The 14736-nt window shown below is 52.4% G+C and overlaps 5 protein-coding genes across 6 annotated transcripts; 1 reads left to right on the plus strand and 4 right to left on the minus strand.

Moving 5' to 3' along the window:
* Positions 1 to 169: 169 nt before the first annotated feature.
* On the minus strand, positions 170 to 2318 carry CAOG_02677 (histone acetyltransferase Tip60; the record flags this gene model as incomplete). The annotated part of the gene is made up of 7 exons (XM_004349377.2): positions 170 to 528; positions 668 to 752; positions 855 to 995; positions 1134 to 1583; positions 1688 to 1956; positions 2093 to 2164; positions 2255 to 2318. 7 exons carry the CDS (start codon positions 2316 to 2318, stop codon positions 170 to 172), a joined length of 1440 nt encoding a protein of 479 aa, XP_004349427.2.
* Positions 2319 to 3376: 1058 nt separating this feature from the next.
* CAOG_02678 (dihydrolipoamide succinyltransferase) lies at positions 3377 to 5913 on the minus strand (the record flags this gene model as incomplete). Its single annotated transcript, XM_004349378.2, has 8 exons — positions 3377 to 3702; positions 3858 to 4177; positions 4306 to 4436; positions 4586 to 4898; positions 5004 to 5168; positions 5255 to 5332; positions 5446 to 5558; positions 5816 to 5913. Coding segments are annotated over 8 exons (1353 nt in total), but the record flags the coding sequence as incomplete, so codon positions are not given.
* A 363-nt stretch (positions 5914 to 6276) lies between these two features.
* CAOG_02679 lies at positions 6277 to 10277 on the minus strand. Of its 2 annotated transcripts, XM_011271863.1 has the most exons (10): positions 9801 to 10071; positions 8457 to 9703; positions 8185 to 8332; positions 7933 to 8068; positions 7576 to 7824; positions 7336 to 7478; positions 7176 to 7260; positions 6916 to 7081; positions 6625 to 6801; positions 6287 to 6532 (listed from the first exon to the last, which is right to left on the minus strand). In XM_011271863.1, the coding sequence occupies exons 2-10, from the start codon at positions 9052 to 9054 to the stop codon at positions 6450 to 6452; spliced, it is 1785 nt and encodes a 594-aa protein (XP_011270165.1). In that variant the 5' UTR covers positions 9055 to 9703; positions 9801 to 10071; the 3' UTR covers positions 6287 to 6449. The 2 variants fall into 2 exon arrangements, with proteins under 2 accessions (XP_004349429.2, XP_011270165.1); XM_004349379.2 differs by having other exon boundaries at positions 6277 to 6532; positions 8457 to 10277.
* Positions 10278 to 10446: 169 nt separating this feature from the next.
* CAOG_02680 (protein phosphatase 2C) lies at positions 10447 to 12966 on the minus strand (the record flags this gene model as incomplete). Its single annotated transcript, XM_004349380.2, has 7 exons — positions 10447 to 10719; positions 10829 to 10953; positions 11044 to 11153; positions 11252 to 11298; positions 11395 to 11553; positions 11678 to 11794; positions 12517 to 12966. 7 exons carry the CDS (start codon positions 12964 to 12966, stop codon positions 10447 to 10449), a joined length of 1281 nt encoding a protein of 426 aa, XP_004349430.2.
* A 1200-nt stretch (positions 12967 to 14166) lies between these two features.
* On the plus strand, positions 14167 to 14649 carry CAOG_08626 (hypothetical protein; the record flags this gene model as incomplete). The annotated part of the gene is made up of 1 exon (XM_011271924.1): positions 14167 to 14649. A coding segment is annotated over one exon (483 nt), but the record flags the coding sequence as incomplete, so codon positions are not given.
* Between the last annotated feature and the right edge of the window lie 87 nt (positions 14650 to 14736).

A 14736-nucleotide genomic window follows, 5' to 3' on the forward strand; every position in this document is an offset into this window, starting at 1 on the left:
GGTTGGAACGATTTTATTCTTTTCCATCTGTTGATTCATTTTTTTTTTTACCATTCAAAAGCAGCAAGCCGCTTGCGTGTTTCATTGTTTCATTTTAGTTGACAAGCCATTGTATAATCTATTGTAAAGAGAAAAAAACAATAACAATAACAACATATTCATCCATGGACTACCACTTGCCACGTTTGACCCAGTCGATTGGTTGCCAGATGATACACTGGTCGTCAATGCGGACTTTGAGTTTGGCCGCTTGCTTGTCGTGGGCTTCCGCCATTTCCACGGGAATGACAATCACGTATTGGCCCTTGTAGTACTTGATGAGATTCAAATGCTGGAGGGTGCTCAGCACGTCCTCCCGCTTGATGCACGTGTACGCACTCAAATCAGCAATGGCCATGCTGCCCTGATAGTTGCGCAGCGTTTCGAGAATGGCGAACGACCAGTAGCTCCGATAACTGAGCAAACCCAAGTCAGACAATGGCTTTTCTGGGCTTCCAACCTTGGCTTCAATCTTGGAGAGTTCGTAGCCTGAGGGTTGAGCAATACAGCAGAAAGAAAAAACAAGGGGGGGAGGTGGAGAAGAGACAGACAGCTGCCGTGAGTGGTTCTGTAGCATTTTGCTTCAAAACATGTTTTTCTTTATTTGTTTGTTTTTGGGCAAACTTACTAAATTCGATTAAAAGGCGGCCATAGCCCTTCCTTTGATACTGCGGCAATGTTAGAATACAGGCAACATTATAGTCTTCGGAGGACTCTTTTCCTGCAGAGGGGATTGGAACAAGTGAGAGAGAAAGGTTGGAGCTGGGTTCTGAAACAAATTGAAACAAACAATCAGCGGATGTTTGAGCGCAAACCTTGGAAAAGTAGCCAACGAGATGAGACCCTCGATCGTCAATTTCACACATGATGTAGAACAGAAACGGATCTGTGTCGTAATACAGGGTTTTGTGATCGAGGAAGAGCTTTGCCAACAAGCACAGGTTTTGTGCGTAATTCTGTCGACGAGACCGATCAAACGGTTAGCTTCGCATGGTTTCCAAAACAATTGCACAACAAAACAAACAGACAAAGCAAGCAACCACGAAAGCCCCTTGTAAGAGAATAAAGGAAGAAAACGAAAAGAAAAACCATACCCGATGTTTGCGGCCGTCAATTTCAAAGACAGAAAGCGTGTCCTTGCGATAAATCTCGTTGCCGGGCGGGTGACGCAACCCACACTTGTCCTTGTGCCTCAAAAACGCAGTCTTGGTCGGCTGATACTTGAGGCAGAACTCGCAAATGTACAGAATGGGGCCTTTGGTGAGCTCTTCTGGATAGGGCGAAAAGTACCAGGGGCGCACTTGAAAGCGACCCATCTCGATGAGATCAATGTTTTTCATGCGGGTAACAACATCGTCGGACGACCAGATGCTCCCCGTCATTGGCGGACCGCGCCGCATCGATCCGCCGGCCGACAGATTGTTGGCTCCCTCAACGCCTGGCGTGCCTGGCGCAGTACTGGAGGCCGTCCCAGCCTCTGCAAGGCCAGCTGCGCCAAACGAGATTGGAAGTGGAGTTGCGGGATCAATCTCGGAAGATCGGAGCTACAGATGAGACACGGCGAGCGCGAAAACACAAACGGCCAAAAACGCACCATTAGCGTGTGACTGACAGCAAACGACCACCTGAAAACTCTCTGCCACGTTACCTCTCCATCAGTCCCAAGTGGAGTGTCGGCACGCGACGCAGCGAGGTCGGGACCGACACTGTTTGCGTGTTGCAGTGCGGTGAGCTTGTTTGGGGTGAGCTGGACCGGATCTTCCTCGACCCTGCGCTTGCGCTGAGCAGCACTTGCACTTCCGCGGCCACTTCCAGGCCCTGTCTTGCTCTTGTCGAGCGTTGCGGGCGGCTTGGGCGGCTCAATCTTGCTCGTGTCCAGACGATCAAAGCCAACCCACTCGTCCAGTCGCTTGTTGACTGCGCCACGCAGCCAGAATCCACATCGACGATTGCAAACAAAGGCCAAGCATGGAATAGGGTGGTGGGGTGGCGGGGGTGGGTCAGTACTCAAAGCAGATCTCGCTCACAATGGACGGCAGCAAGTTTCCCTTACAATCGACAAAGTGCACATAGTAGCTCTGCGACCCGTCTGCAGCCGTCCGCGTGCTGATGATCTCTGCTTTCTCTACCAAAGCAGCAATAGCAAGGACAATGGCGTGAGTGCATTGGAGAGAGCAGAGACAGACGAGTGTGGTCGAGGGGTTTTCAATCTTACGCCATACAAAGCCGGTTGGCTCTGCTTTGCGCACCGGCAATCGCGATCCAACCTCAATCTGCATCTGTGGTTGTTGTTGGGTGCGTTAGTGATATTGAGAATCGAAAAAGAAAAAAAAAAAATGAGGTGGAAAGCTTTTGATGCAGATGAGATTGAAAGGTCAAAAAGACTGAACTTGAATGGAAAGTTGCATTGAAAGCAGTAGAACGAGGTTTAGCGATGAGGAGCCAAAGATCAAACAGATCCAAGTACACGAGTATAGAAGCGCGAGGCTCAATGAATTCGAAGCAACGCGCAGCAGGGCCTTCGTAATGGGAATTCAATGGAAAACCCAATGGAAGACTCGAATGGACTCCAGTTCGCTGGTTCACTGGGTAGCCACCTCCCCCATTGACATTTATACATTCTAATAACACTCATCAAACTTTTTCTCAGACCCCATTCTAAGACCGTTCCTTACCAAGCGCGTTAACGGACGATCCAAGAACATGTCAACACTACAAAACACAAAAACGATTGACGCTGGCGCTGTTGCGACGTGCGGCTTCCAAAGGGCGATCTACATGCAAGCGGGGAACATTGGAAGGGTGGAGGCTTCATGATATGAGAGCTGGAGAGTCGGACAGCGAGCAGAGCGGACGAGAGACCGCAGCCCTCGATCGCGACAACGTCACAACTGTTTGCTTTTGAAGATTCAAAACTGTCCGTCTGGAGCAGAGTCGCTTGTCCCTCCACTCATCTATATTGGCACACTGGCTCGCTGGTCGATAGGACGCTTCAAGACAATCCCCTCCTGTATCCTGAGCAATGTGTGACAGCGAAGCGAGTCGGGACTCCATGTCGTGTCATTGGTCTGCTCGTTTTCCCTTTTTCGTTTTTGTTGACCCTTTTTTTTTTTTTGTTGGGGTTGGGGTTTTTGGTCATCCGGCGACAAGGGATTTCGGAATCATCGGTCATCCGGCGACAAGGATTTCGGAATCATCTACACGACCATGTCAACCAATCCGAAAACGATTGTCAAGTCGCTCGGATTCAACTGACGGCTTCTGTTGCGTGGCTGATGCAATGATGCATCGTTCTTCTTTGTTGACTTGTCAGAATTCTCGGATGCACAAAACACGATACTATCGAAGATATGTAATCGGCAAGACAGAACGAGTTCTACAGCAGCGACGATTAAAAGAGGCAGCCCAGGCGTCAAACAAAACGACAAAGAAAGCGAAAACAAGAAAACCACCTATGGGAGTGGCCCAACGTGCTATGACAGACATTAGACGCATCAGACTGCACTATAGCGTTGCGAATTTTGCTGCTTAGAGGTCAAGAAGCAGAGTGCGGGGATCCTCGACAGCGGACTTGACCTTTCGGAGGAAGGTGACGGCTTCCCTGCCATCGATCAGGCGATGGTCGTACGTCAAAGCAACGTACATCATGGGGCGGATTTCAACCTGCAATGAATCGGCGGAAGATGGGAGAGGCGAAATCCAAAGTTCATGTAGTCCATGAGGTGAGACGCCTCGTTCTCGAGAATCGCAAGACCAAAAAAAACAAAAAAAAAAACAAAAAAAAAAAAAACACGATATCATCGATTCACACCACATACCTTGCCCTTGACAGCGACAGGTCGGTCGAAAATGCCGTGCATGCCAAGAATGGCAGATTGTGGGGGGTTGATGATGGGAGTGCCCATGAGCGAGCCGTAAACGCCACCGTTCGAGATGGTAAACGTGCCGCCAGCCATGTCCTCGATCGCAATACCACCAGTGCGAGCCTTCTCGCCGAGAGCGGCAACAGCCTTCTCAATGTCGGCAAAGCCCATCTTCTCGCAGTTTCGCAGGACGGGGACGACAAGGCCTTTCGGGGTAGCAACGGCGACAGAAATGTCGATATAATCGCGGTGGAGAATGTCGGTGCCATCGATAACTGCAACGGAACAAAAAAAGGGGGGTCGGTTGAGCCCATGTGAACGCAAAAGCGGGTCGACACCCCCGCCCCCTCCCGGAACAAGCAAACACAAAAAGCGCCTCGCAATGCGCAGGTCTGCTACTCACCGGCGTTGACGGCGGGTTGGTCTTGAAGAGCAACAGTTGCGCCACGGATGAACGCGGACATGAAACCGAGCTTGACGCCGTGCTTCTTTTGGAAATCGTCCTTGAGGTCGTTGCGAAGCTGAATAATGTTGCTGCAGACATGAACAAGACGATGAGTCGAAAAAGTCGGTGATCAATTTCATGGGCTCCACCCCCCCCCCGAGTGCGAACACACACAATTCCGCTCATCTCCCCTGCCCCGAACACATGCAAGGACGAAACAAGCTGCTGCGCGACGTACGTCATGTCAATCTCGTTGAAAGTGGTGAGCATGGCAGCAGTGTTTTGCGAGTCCTTCAGGCGCTCGGCAATGCGGAGACGCATGCGGTTCATCTTCTCGCGGTGCTCGGTGCGAGTGCCAGCGGCAGCCGACGACGAAGTGGCGGGAGCAGCGGAAGCAGCAGGAGCCGACGCAGGGGCAGCGGGCTTCTTAACCTCGGCAGCAGGGGCCGCGGGGGCGGGGGCGGGCTTGGCAGGCTCGGCCTTCTTTGGTGCTGCGGCAGCGGCAGGGGCAGCGGCAGGGGCAGGCTTGGCGGCGCCAGCAGGAGCAGGAACTGCACAGCCACATCATTTGGGAAGGGAAATGAGAAAATGAGAGCTGAGCTTCCAAGCAACAAAGACCATTGTCGCAAAATAGCTCGGTAAAACATCCCCTTTACCTCCGACTTCGAGCTTGAACAAGGGCTGGCCAACGGTGACGACGGAAGCGGCAGCGGCAAGGTGCTCACGAACAATGCCGTTTTCGGGGGCAGCAATGTCAATGTTGACCTTGTCGGTCTCAATAACAGCAATCAAATCATCGCGCTTGACATAATCGCCGACAGCTGTGTTTTGGAGAGAGCCAGACGCAGAGGAAGTAAGAATTATTCGGTGGTGTTTTGCAGCACACGGAAAGAATCGTGTGTCTCACCCTTCTCCCAGCGAGCAAGCTCGCCAGTGACGACGGAATCGGCCATTGGTGGCACATTGATAACCTTGATCTCGCCAACTGCAGAAAGGATCCAAATCAACCATCATCAAACCATCAGCGAAGAAAGAAAACGAAAAAAAAAAAAAAAAAAAAAAAAAAAAAAAAAGACCCAGGAGCTCGATAGGTCTCACATTGAGCAGATGAGAGCGAGTTGAACGAGCGGACTGCAGTGCGGGTGGTAACAGACACGGCAGCGGCAGGTGTCCGGGCGCGCGTCGTGGTCGAGTGCAGGGAGCGAGCGGGACTGCGCCAATTGATTTTGGGTCGTTCGGTGGTTTGCAGAACAGACCGAGGTCAGGTTGAAAGAAGGCAGAATTGTTCAACGCAAGCGTCCAGACCCAGCGAGCGATAGGTGGAGCAGAGATCAATGCGAGAGAGATAAAGAGCTTAGAGGGGGTGATAGCGGGGGGTTTTCGAAACATAAAGGCGTGCATTCACCTCCACTCCCACCCTCCCACATGCATGCCCAGCAGCCAAGCGTTTGGCAGATCGCCCTCTTACCGGATGGCAGCAGCGGCGGCAATGGCGGTGGCGGCAGCGGCAGTGCGCGCGACAGCGAGACGGGGCAACACGGTGGCCACAGCAGAGCGGGATGAGGCCTGCGCACACACACACACACAACACGCATAAACCCAGCGACGAACGGGCCACACAACAACAATGGAGTGAGTATGCATGACCCCATAATGGCGCGAATGAATGGCGTTTGGCCAGCGTGCGTCGAAGCGGGGGTCCAAGGCAAGAAGAGCGTGTGTGTGAGAGTTGAGAGAGATCTCCATTCATCTCATGGCTGTGTGAGCTCTGGCGTGAGCGAGGACACGAGTACCAGCACGCAAGAGTGCTCTGGTGTGCAAGTGCTGCGGAACTGGATTGACGGCAGAGTCCAGCTGGGGGGGGGGGGGAACGGAGAGGCGACCAACGAAACTGGGGAAGAGGATCAATGGGGAAAAACGAAGACAAAGAAGGAGTGATCGAGATATGGATTTGACAAGTCAAACGTCTACAAACGACTGAGAGAATAATCAAAAGCAAGAGATGGAAGGGGTGTGATGATTTAGAGCGTACAATTTGCAAAAACTGCAATGAAATCAAAGCAAAAAAAGAAAAAAAAAAAAAAAATCAAAGACCGAAGAAGCTACACGTTCGTGCCGGGACCACCCTCGGAAACTGGAACGCCCATATCGTCCGTCTCGAGCATGTGGGCAGGATAGTGTGGATCTGCGCAATTTTGAAAAAAAAAAACAAAGGCAAAAAGTGAGGCACAACGTCATACCAAACTCTTTCGTCCCAAAAACAATTCGGTTCGTTACATGCGGTCGGTGCTGGTGCCGGCGTGCTCCAAACGCGGACGGTAAAGTCATCACTAGCAGAGGCAAACATGAAGGGGTTTTGCGAATTCCATGTGACACAGTTGATGGTGTTAGAATGCCCAGCCAATCGCTCCAGCAGCTGTCCGTGGTGACGGTGCCAGATGTAAATCAGCGAGTCTGCCGACAACAGCAAAAGAGAGGGGGGCGGGGAAAAGGCGATGGGACATTCAGGTCAGCAAAGAGTGAAGGAACACTTCGCAACAGCAACGGCAACACGACAAAAGCGCGCACCTTCACTGCCACTGGCAATAAAGCTCTCGTTGAGCCCTCCAAAGCACGAACGAATGACATAGGAGCTCTGTCTGTGGCCATAGTACTTGTTGACCAAAACGCGCTTTTCAATGTCCCACAGATGAATTCGCGCTCCGTCTTGTGGGCTTCGAGCCAGTGTGGTACTCTGAACGCACAACATGCCTCGGGTGAGTGAACATGCCTCGGGTGAGTGAGCACTCGAACATTGATCGACAGCAAAAGCGCAGACAGTCACGCACCTCACGAGACGCAGCAAAGTTGAGCAACAGGTAATTGCCATCTTTTGAAAGACAAATGCTCGTGATCGCGCCAGTCTCGTGAATCCTGGTCATGTTCACTCCAGTCAGCACTCGAACCAATCCTCGGTTTGGTAGTTGCCACTCAATTCTGTAGCCTTACACTTCTTCGCGACGCTGTTCGCCAATGTGATACATGACAACCGTTCCGTGGCAGTGGACGCCAAGCAGGCGCTTGCCATCGGAAAGGAAGGCCATGTCGGTGAAACGTGCGTCGAACTTGTCGAGCTGGTTGCCCTCAACATCCTGGATTCCAGCAGCAACAAAAGATCAATTTGTGAGAAACCAAAAGGACTTGGGACAGGTCAACAGCAGAAGCCGAAATCAAAAAACCCGCTCTCACCCAAACAATCGCAGTCGTGTCGAGACTGCCCGTGACAAACTTGCTGCCGTCTGGAGCCCATGAGCAGCAGGTGATGCTGAGCGTATGCTTGGTCAAGGTACGCTTGCACACGCCGGTTTTCACGTCCCACATCCGCACCGTGTAGTCGTTGCTGCAGCTCACGAGCGTCTTGTCGTCTGGGCTCCAAGAAACAAACGAAACGGCGTCCTTGTGACCAGTCAGAGTGACGAGTTTTTCAATGACAGGTTTCTGGAGGATGGGAATGAGATAGGAGGAAGGGGTGTAAGAGCCGAGTCCAATAACCAGCTGCCAAACAAAACAAAAACACAAAACATAACAAAACGAAATTCTTCATACCGACACATCCCAAATGATAATCAGGCAATCTTTGGAAGCGGAAGCAAGGCGCGTTCCATCGTTGGAAAACTTGACAAACCACACCTCGTCGAGATGATCAGCGAGCACTTGCTGCGTTTTGCGAGGAATAAGGTTGCTGCAAACCAAAAAAACCAAAAAAAAAAACAAAAGCGGGAAACAAAACAAAATGAAAAACAAGAAGGATGGATTCGCGGCACCATACCCGCTCTGACTCGTAAAACAAAAACGTACCGGTCGCATGAATGGTCATGCAACAAAGTCTTTCTACTCTCAGTGGCAAAGTTGTGATACGCGCAGGTGAGCTCTTGAAATTCGAGCGCTTGGTCGACCAGCGTTTCGAGGCGTCGCTCGGGAATCATGACAGAGGGTGAAATGTGGTCTATCAAAGCGCGGATAGAGGGAGAAGAGGGGGGCGGGGCGGGGCCAAGGAAAAATCATCAGTTTGCGACACAATCACTGCCACAAACCCAGTAACTCGACATCCCGCGGCAACCTTAACTCACCTTGAAGTGCCACAAGGAGTGCTTGGCGGGATGCTTGCCCCGCGCCAGTCCACTCGGCTTTGCGCAGCAACTCTTCAGAGGTACTACACATCATGAACGTGCTGAGCTTGTGCAAGCGCGGAGACGCGCGGCCGTGCAGAGTGAGCTCGTTGCGCAAGACCTGTAGGGCGGGCACAAGCTCCCGACGCTCGAGCAACTCGAGGAACTTTTGCTCGGCAATGAGAAATTTGACCGTGTGCACCTCCGAAGGTGAAGCAACGCCCATGGATCCAACGAGGGACTCCACGACAGCCCAGTCGCCGTCAAGGACGCCTTGGCGGAACTGCTGGACGTGAGGGGCCTGCATGGAGAAGCCACTCTCCTTCTCAAGTGCGCTGGCACTGGAAAGGTAGCCATAGCGTCGGAGCGACTGAATGATGAGGCGAACATACTCCTCCTTGAAGCCTTCTCGCTCATCAATGACAGTCATTTCACCATCGACTGGGTACTGAACGGCATGCGAGGAGCTAGGTGCAATGTTGCCATTGGCGGAACTGCTCGCGGCGGCAGCGGAAGTGGGAGCATCGCCGTTACTGCTCGGGAGGTGTGTGAGCGGCATTGACGAGTCGGGTTCGGGTTCGGCAATACGGCGCTTGCTGCGGCGGGTGTTCTTGGAAGCTGGAGAAGTCGGCGCTACAGTACTTGCGCCGGTCGTATCTGCGCTGTCGTCGTCGCTGCTATTGGAGCGTCGACGGGTGCGGCGTGAAGTTGAGCTGGCTGGCTGGGTGTCGGGGTCCTCGCTGTTGCCAGTGTGTTCTTCTTCGATCTGGTTGCTGGGTGCTGAGCCCACAGCCGAAGTCGATCGTCGAGCCCTTGTGCGGCGTAACTCGGGAGAAGGCGAACGCGATCGCGTCAATGGATGATGCGGGGGACCACCTCCACCAGCACCGGCACCCGCACTGCCGTTGCCACCAAGACTGTTGCTACCGAGGGTGGCCAGGGTTGCGATGGTGGGGGACGGGAACGACGAGCGGAACGGAAGGACACACAGACACCAAAAAGCCAGACCGAGACACTTGGGCTGACGCGCTTTCTTGTTCTTCTTCTTCTTCGTCTTCTTGGTCAATGCAGACTCTGCTTTGCAACTGGAACAGAAGAACCAGACCCGCCTGAACGAAAGAATACGAGTGCTACGGCGAGCGAGCTAGGACACCAAATAGCGCAGCGTCCTATGCAGGCAAGGTCAGAATGACGCGAGGGAACGAGAACTGATGACCCAAAACGTCCAAACAAACAAAGTGAGCAGCCAGCAGCGCGGCGTTCAGGGCGGGACGTGACAGTGCCAACCGCTCTTGGTCAGTGTACCAGTGGAGAGAGACTTGAGCGGGTGTTGAGGGCGTCGTAGTGGACTCTCGCAGCGGCAGGAACACAGAGAGAGGCCAAAAACACAAAGCGAAACAACCGGGAAAGACGACGACGCGCTCAGAATAAAGAGCAGAGTGCTTGTTGTCGGACTTGGGTGACGAAACGCCTTTGTTGTTTGTGGTGACAGCGTTGCAAAGGCGGGGAGGGGAAGGGGGAGCCGAAAAGCGAGCAACGAGCAACGAGCAAAAACGCGCGGGGGAACGGAGCGAAGAAGAATGACTGCGCAGCTTATGCAGCTTAGTGCAAAAATGAAATGCAATGAATGCAATGGGGAGCAAAAGGGTTGGAAAGAGTGATTGACAGGGCAGCAGTAGAAGTATTCGAGTTGGAATGGAAGCGAACGGAGGCTGGAGAATGGAACGGTTGGCAAATTTGCAACAAGAATGTTTCTGAAAACTCGCAAAACAACACACGACGGACACAGAAACGCCAGGGAGCCCGCCAGCAGAAGAAAAAAAGCAATGAAACAAAAGATTGATAGTAAGACACATCTGCGAGACGAGAAGGTCAAGACCAAATCAAACAAGGGGACAAAGGGGGAAAGCAACATGCGCGACAGAAAATCAAAAACCAAAAAAGGGGGAATCTATGGCTCTGGCGAGTGAACCAGGGGAGGCGTGGAGGATTGATCCGATCGAGAGCCTTGCGCTTGCTGTCGTAGTTGTCGGTCATGAGCAGCTTTGGCTGCCGCCTCGGCTCCGAAATTTTGCTCCGCTTCCAAAAAGACAACCATGCAGGTAATGTTATCCGTGCTTCCCAGTTTGAGACTTTGTTTGACGACCGCCAGACTGGCCTCCTTCGGGTCGGTGTGCTGATCGACCAAATCGACGACTTCCTGATCCGACATGACGTCCCATACCTGAGCAGAGAGAAGAGGAGGATTGTGAGCGGAACAGAGGTCAGCATCCTCTTGGTCCATCAAGCAGGCTCATTCGCGCGCGACAAACAAATCCAAAAAAAAAACATACACCATCGCATGCAAGAACGAAAAACCGATCATCCGCCTGCAGCGTGTAGGAAGACACGAACGGCGTGCTGACAATTTGCTCCTTCATGTGGATGTCGCCGAGGGCTCGAGCGACAGCCAGAACACCTATTCGGCATTGTTGCGGAACAAGGAGAGTGAGCCAAAGGCAAAAGGGAGGCACTTGCTGGACGCAACACCGGATGAAAATAAACGTACCGTTGACACGAGATCCCATCACCATTCCACCCGATGCCTCAATACGCTCCTTTTCGTCCTCATCAGTGGCTTTGTGGTCGTGGGACAGGCGAATCGCAGAACCCGCTCGACTACACGACAGAAGAAACAAAAACGACAAGCCCCGAGTGAACAAAAGCCGAGCACAACCAGGCATTCCAAAACTCTGGGCGAGGCGCGCAATACTAACCTTAATACTGCACGCGCATCGCCCGCGTTGGCAGTGTGCAAGACTCGCTAACGAGCATGGAACAGACGAAAACCACCAACAAAGAGTGTTAGTCCAAGTGAGAAACAGTATCACTCAAGCAAGTCATCAAACGGGGCACAAACCTTTGAGTCGTCTTCTGTTCGCACAAAGCACGAAATCACAGTAGCACCAGAGTGCACGAGATTCTCTCGCTCAAGCTGCTCGTCCGTGAAGAGGAAAGCGAGGGTGAACAGCTGCTCTGCACCCAAAGTGGGTTTGGAAATGACCAATTCGGAAATGTTCTATGGAGAGCAGTGTGAGACGGATGCGGCAGCAAATAGGAAATAGCGGGAAGGGAGACGATAATAACAGTGAGCAGCTGAGCAAGCCTACAAAAAGTGTCAACTCAAAAACGCCAAAACCAACCTTTGGCAGAGCCGTGCCACAATACTCGGCAACGCCACGACCACCGTGTCCATCGAGAATAAAGAAAAAGCCTTGGTCGGTCTTGCCTGCGAATGCGACATCTGCGCCGTGGACGTCCTGAGGTCGTGCACCAAACGATCATTCATTCACACAGTCAATTCAACTCCAACTGTGCAAACTGTCAAGTTCATTCGCTCGTGCAACAAAGCGGATTCGATGTTGTTCGGCAGCTTTCGTCGACCAGTGTGTCAAAGTTCCCCCAAAAAGCAAAGATTGAAGCCGGAGGAGAAGGAAATTGGAAAAAAAAAAAAAAAAAAAAAAAAAAAAAAAAAAAAGACCGTCATCAAACGGCGTCATGGCTGAGAACGGTTTTGGCTGGATACGCCATCCGGCTCCCGGCGGAACGACCAAGCAATCGGTCAACTGCGTCCACAACGCGCTCAGTGTCACGCCGTACAAGGCCGACTGTGGATGCGGTCTGTCCCGCTGGCAGCTCACAACAGAACAAAAAAAAAAGCAGCTTGAACTTTTTTTTTTCTTTTTTTTTTTTGGTTTTGGTTTTGGTTTGTTTGTTTGTTCTGTCCTCCAAAGTGCGCAATCTTTTTCCACCTGCCAGCGGCCTGCCTGCATCGACAAGAGTTATCTGAGAGCGGTCTGTTGATTTACGCTTTCCTTTTGTCGCGCACTCACGCGGTGCGCCTCCCCACAGCGTCCTCTTCCAATCGTTCTACTAAAACAGCTTGACAATTTCGAAAAATACAAAGCTCTCTTGTTCTTCTCTGTCTCGCTTCTCTTGATGTCTCTCTGGCTCTTGCTTTGTGAGAAAGTGCGCAACAGACCTCCATTGTGCGGCGGTGGCGCGAGTTCTTGTCGGCAGCGACGCCTGCGCGAAAGTACGCGGACGTGGTGATCGAGTTGGTGGAAGCGTCGCTGTTGTTGGCGCGGCGGCGGATGGGAACGACTTCCTCGTTGCCCGCTCCAGCGGCGGCGGCGGCGGCGTCAGAGTTTGCTGCAGACGAGGCGGAGGATGCATGGCCACTGCTGCTGCTGCTGCCGGCGTGGCCGAGTATCCCGATCGAGCCGGGCGCGGGGACCTCGGAGGTTGCTGCAGCCACTGCGGCCGCCTCGTCCTCCTGCTGCTGCTGCCGAAGCAGAATCATGTGCTCCTGCTCCTCGTTCAGCTTCTCCTGGCTCGTCCATGCACTGGCGATCTTGCTCCATGGCGAGCTGGTCGGTACGGTGTGCGCCTGGTCAATCAGGGCAGCTTCGGCGGGGGTGAAATCGCTCATCGATTTTCAACAAAAAGAAACAAAAAAAAAAAAAAACTTAGAAAGTCGGTCAACCAGAGGGATGGGGAAGACGATGGTTGACGGATTAAGGAGTGAAAAGATAGAACATAATTATTAAAGAAATAAAAAAAAAAAGTCCATCCTCAGTCCAGGTAGTGTTATTGTGTTCGTTGTGCACGGAAACGAGATTCGGAAAGCAGAGAGTAAAGAAAATTCTGCCTGACATTGCCGGAAATTTCAGGTCAAGATTTTGGTTTTTGGTCAATGGGTTCAACGCGCAGAGTCGCTCGGTTGCATGAGAATTGCAGGGCGTGCTCAGTATTACTTTATTGTGAGCGTTGAAGCGTAATCAAGGAACGGAACGGCAGTCGAGGGATTGCGTAGTCTTCGTTTCGTACGAACGCCGATCGTGTTGGGCAGCGCGCCTCGGCCAACAACTACTAAGCTTTATCAGGACGTTTAGTTCTCATCCTTTTGTCCGGCCTAGGAATGGAGCTTGCACTATGGCCCAGGAGTAACCCACAGATGTGTTGGAGGGCGAAAATGTTCCAGCAACACGATATACGTGTACGATTCGTGAACGCATGCACAAGCTGGAAGCAGATCGGTGCTACTGAAATGGTAGCACGTGATGTCAAGCACGATGTTCGAATGACATGATCGGAGAGGGATGCCTGGGGTAGAAGCGTTACTTATTTGCTGCGCGAAACGAACGAACGCAAACTCCCACAAAAAGGCATGTTCAATCTCTACAACCCTCACGACGCACCTACCGATTGGCTAATCCATCGGTCGACAATTGCAGGCTTGGTATTGGTATAGAGAATGATTTGAAACACCTCCAGCGACAAACCGTGTTCCGAGAACAAAAAGAAACTTTGCCGGTGCTCGATTTGTCACGTTTCCGCTCTCTGCTCTGTCCAGCGATCAGAAAACGGTCAGTGGTCGGATCAATGAGCACACCATATGAACGAGCTCATATAGCTCACACCTGTCAGAAGCAGCCACTTTTGGTGCGCATGCGGGGATGTCGTTTTGGCGCAAAGCATGGTCAAATGCTGCAGGAGGACGTTGTTGTTTTCCGGTAAGCGCTGGTGCCGTATAAGCAAACCATCAAAAGCAGCAAAATGTCCTAGTTTTCGCGATTGCCAAGGGAGGGAATAGTGGGTTTTTGGGCATAGGGGGCGGGAGTAAGGGGCGAGTCTTCTTTTTTGTGGTGATTTTTGGGGTCGTCATAGAATTGGGTGTCAACCACCGCTGCTCCTCAGGACTCGGGTGCAGCGGCATCCCGTCGCCCAATCAGCATGGCGATGTGATGGCCTCGGAAACTGGTTGTCACCATCATTCAAGCCCCGAGCTGGTAACTCGGGCAATACGGGGTACGCGGCTTCTCTCTCTACCATCTCAACCCATCTCGCCGCCACGCGGCACTCTCCATCGTCCTGCCCTCGCGGCAGGCCCCGCCCGTCACCGGGCACGTCCTCCCTGTCTTCCAGACAGACCAAACGTCCTCTGCCTTCATGGCTGAACACAGTGGCTGGCCCCCACGCCCCTGTCTTCGCGTCGGCGAGCTCCAGCTCGTCACGTTGTTCCGATCTCCATTTTCTTTTCTCCTCTCGTGCTGCTTCCTGCCAGGTCCCGAGGCACAGTGGCCCACCTTCAACTCTTCGTTCCCGCTACTGATGCACCAAGGTCTCTCTCACTCCCGAAGAAGTGGTCCACCAGACCTTGGAGATCCGGACCAATGAACGTCTTGCCACGCAACTGGTT

The sequence above is a fragment of the Capsaspora owczarzaki genome, assembly GCF_000151315.2.
Source record: "Capsaspora owczarzaki ATCC 30864 unplaced genomic scaffold supercont2.3, whole genome shotgun sequence".
Taxonomy (NCBI): Eukaryota; class Filasterea; order Ministeriida; family Capsasporidae; genus Capsaspora; species Capsaspora owczarzaki.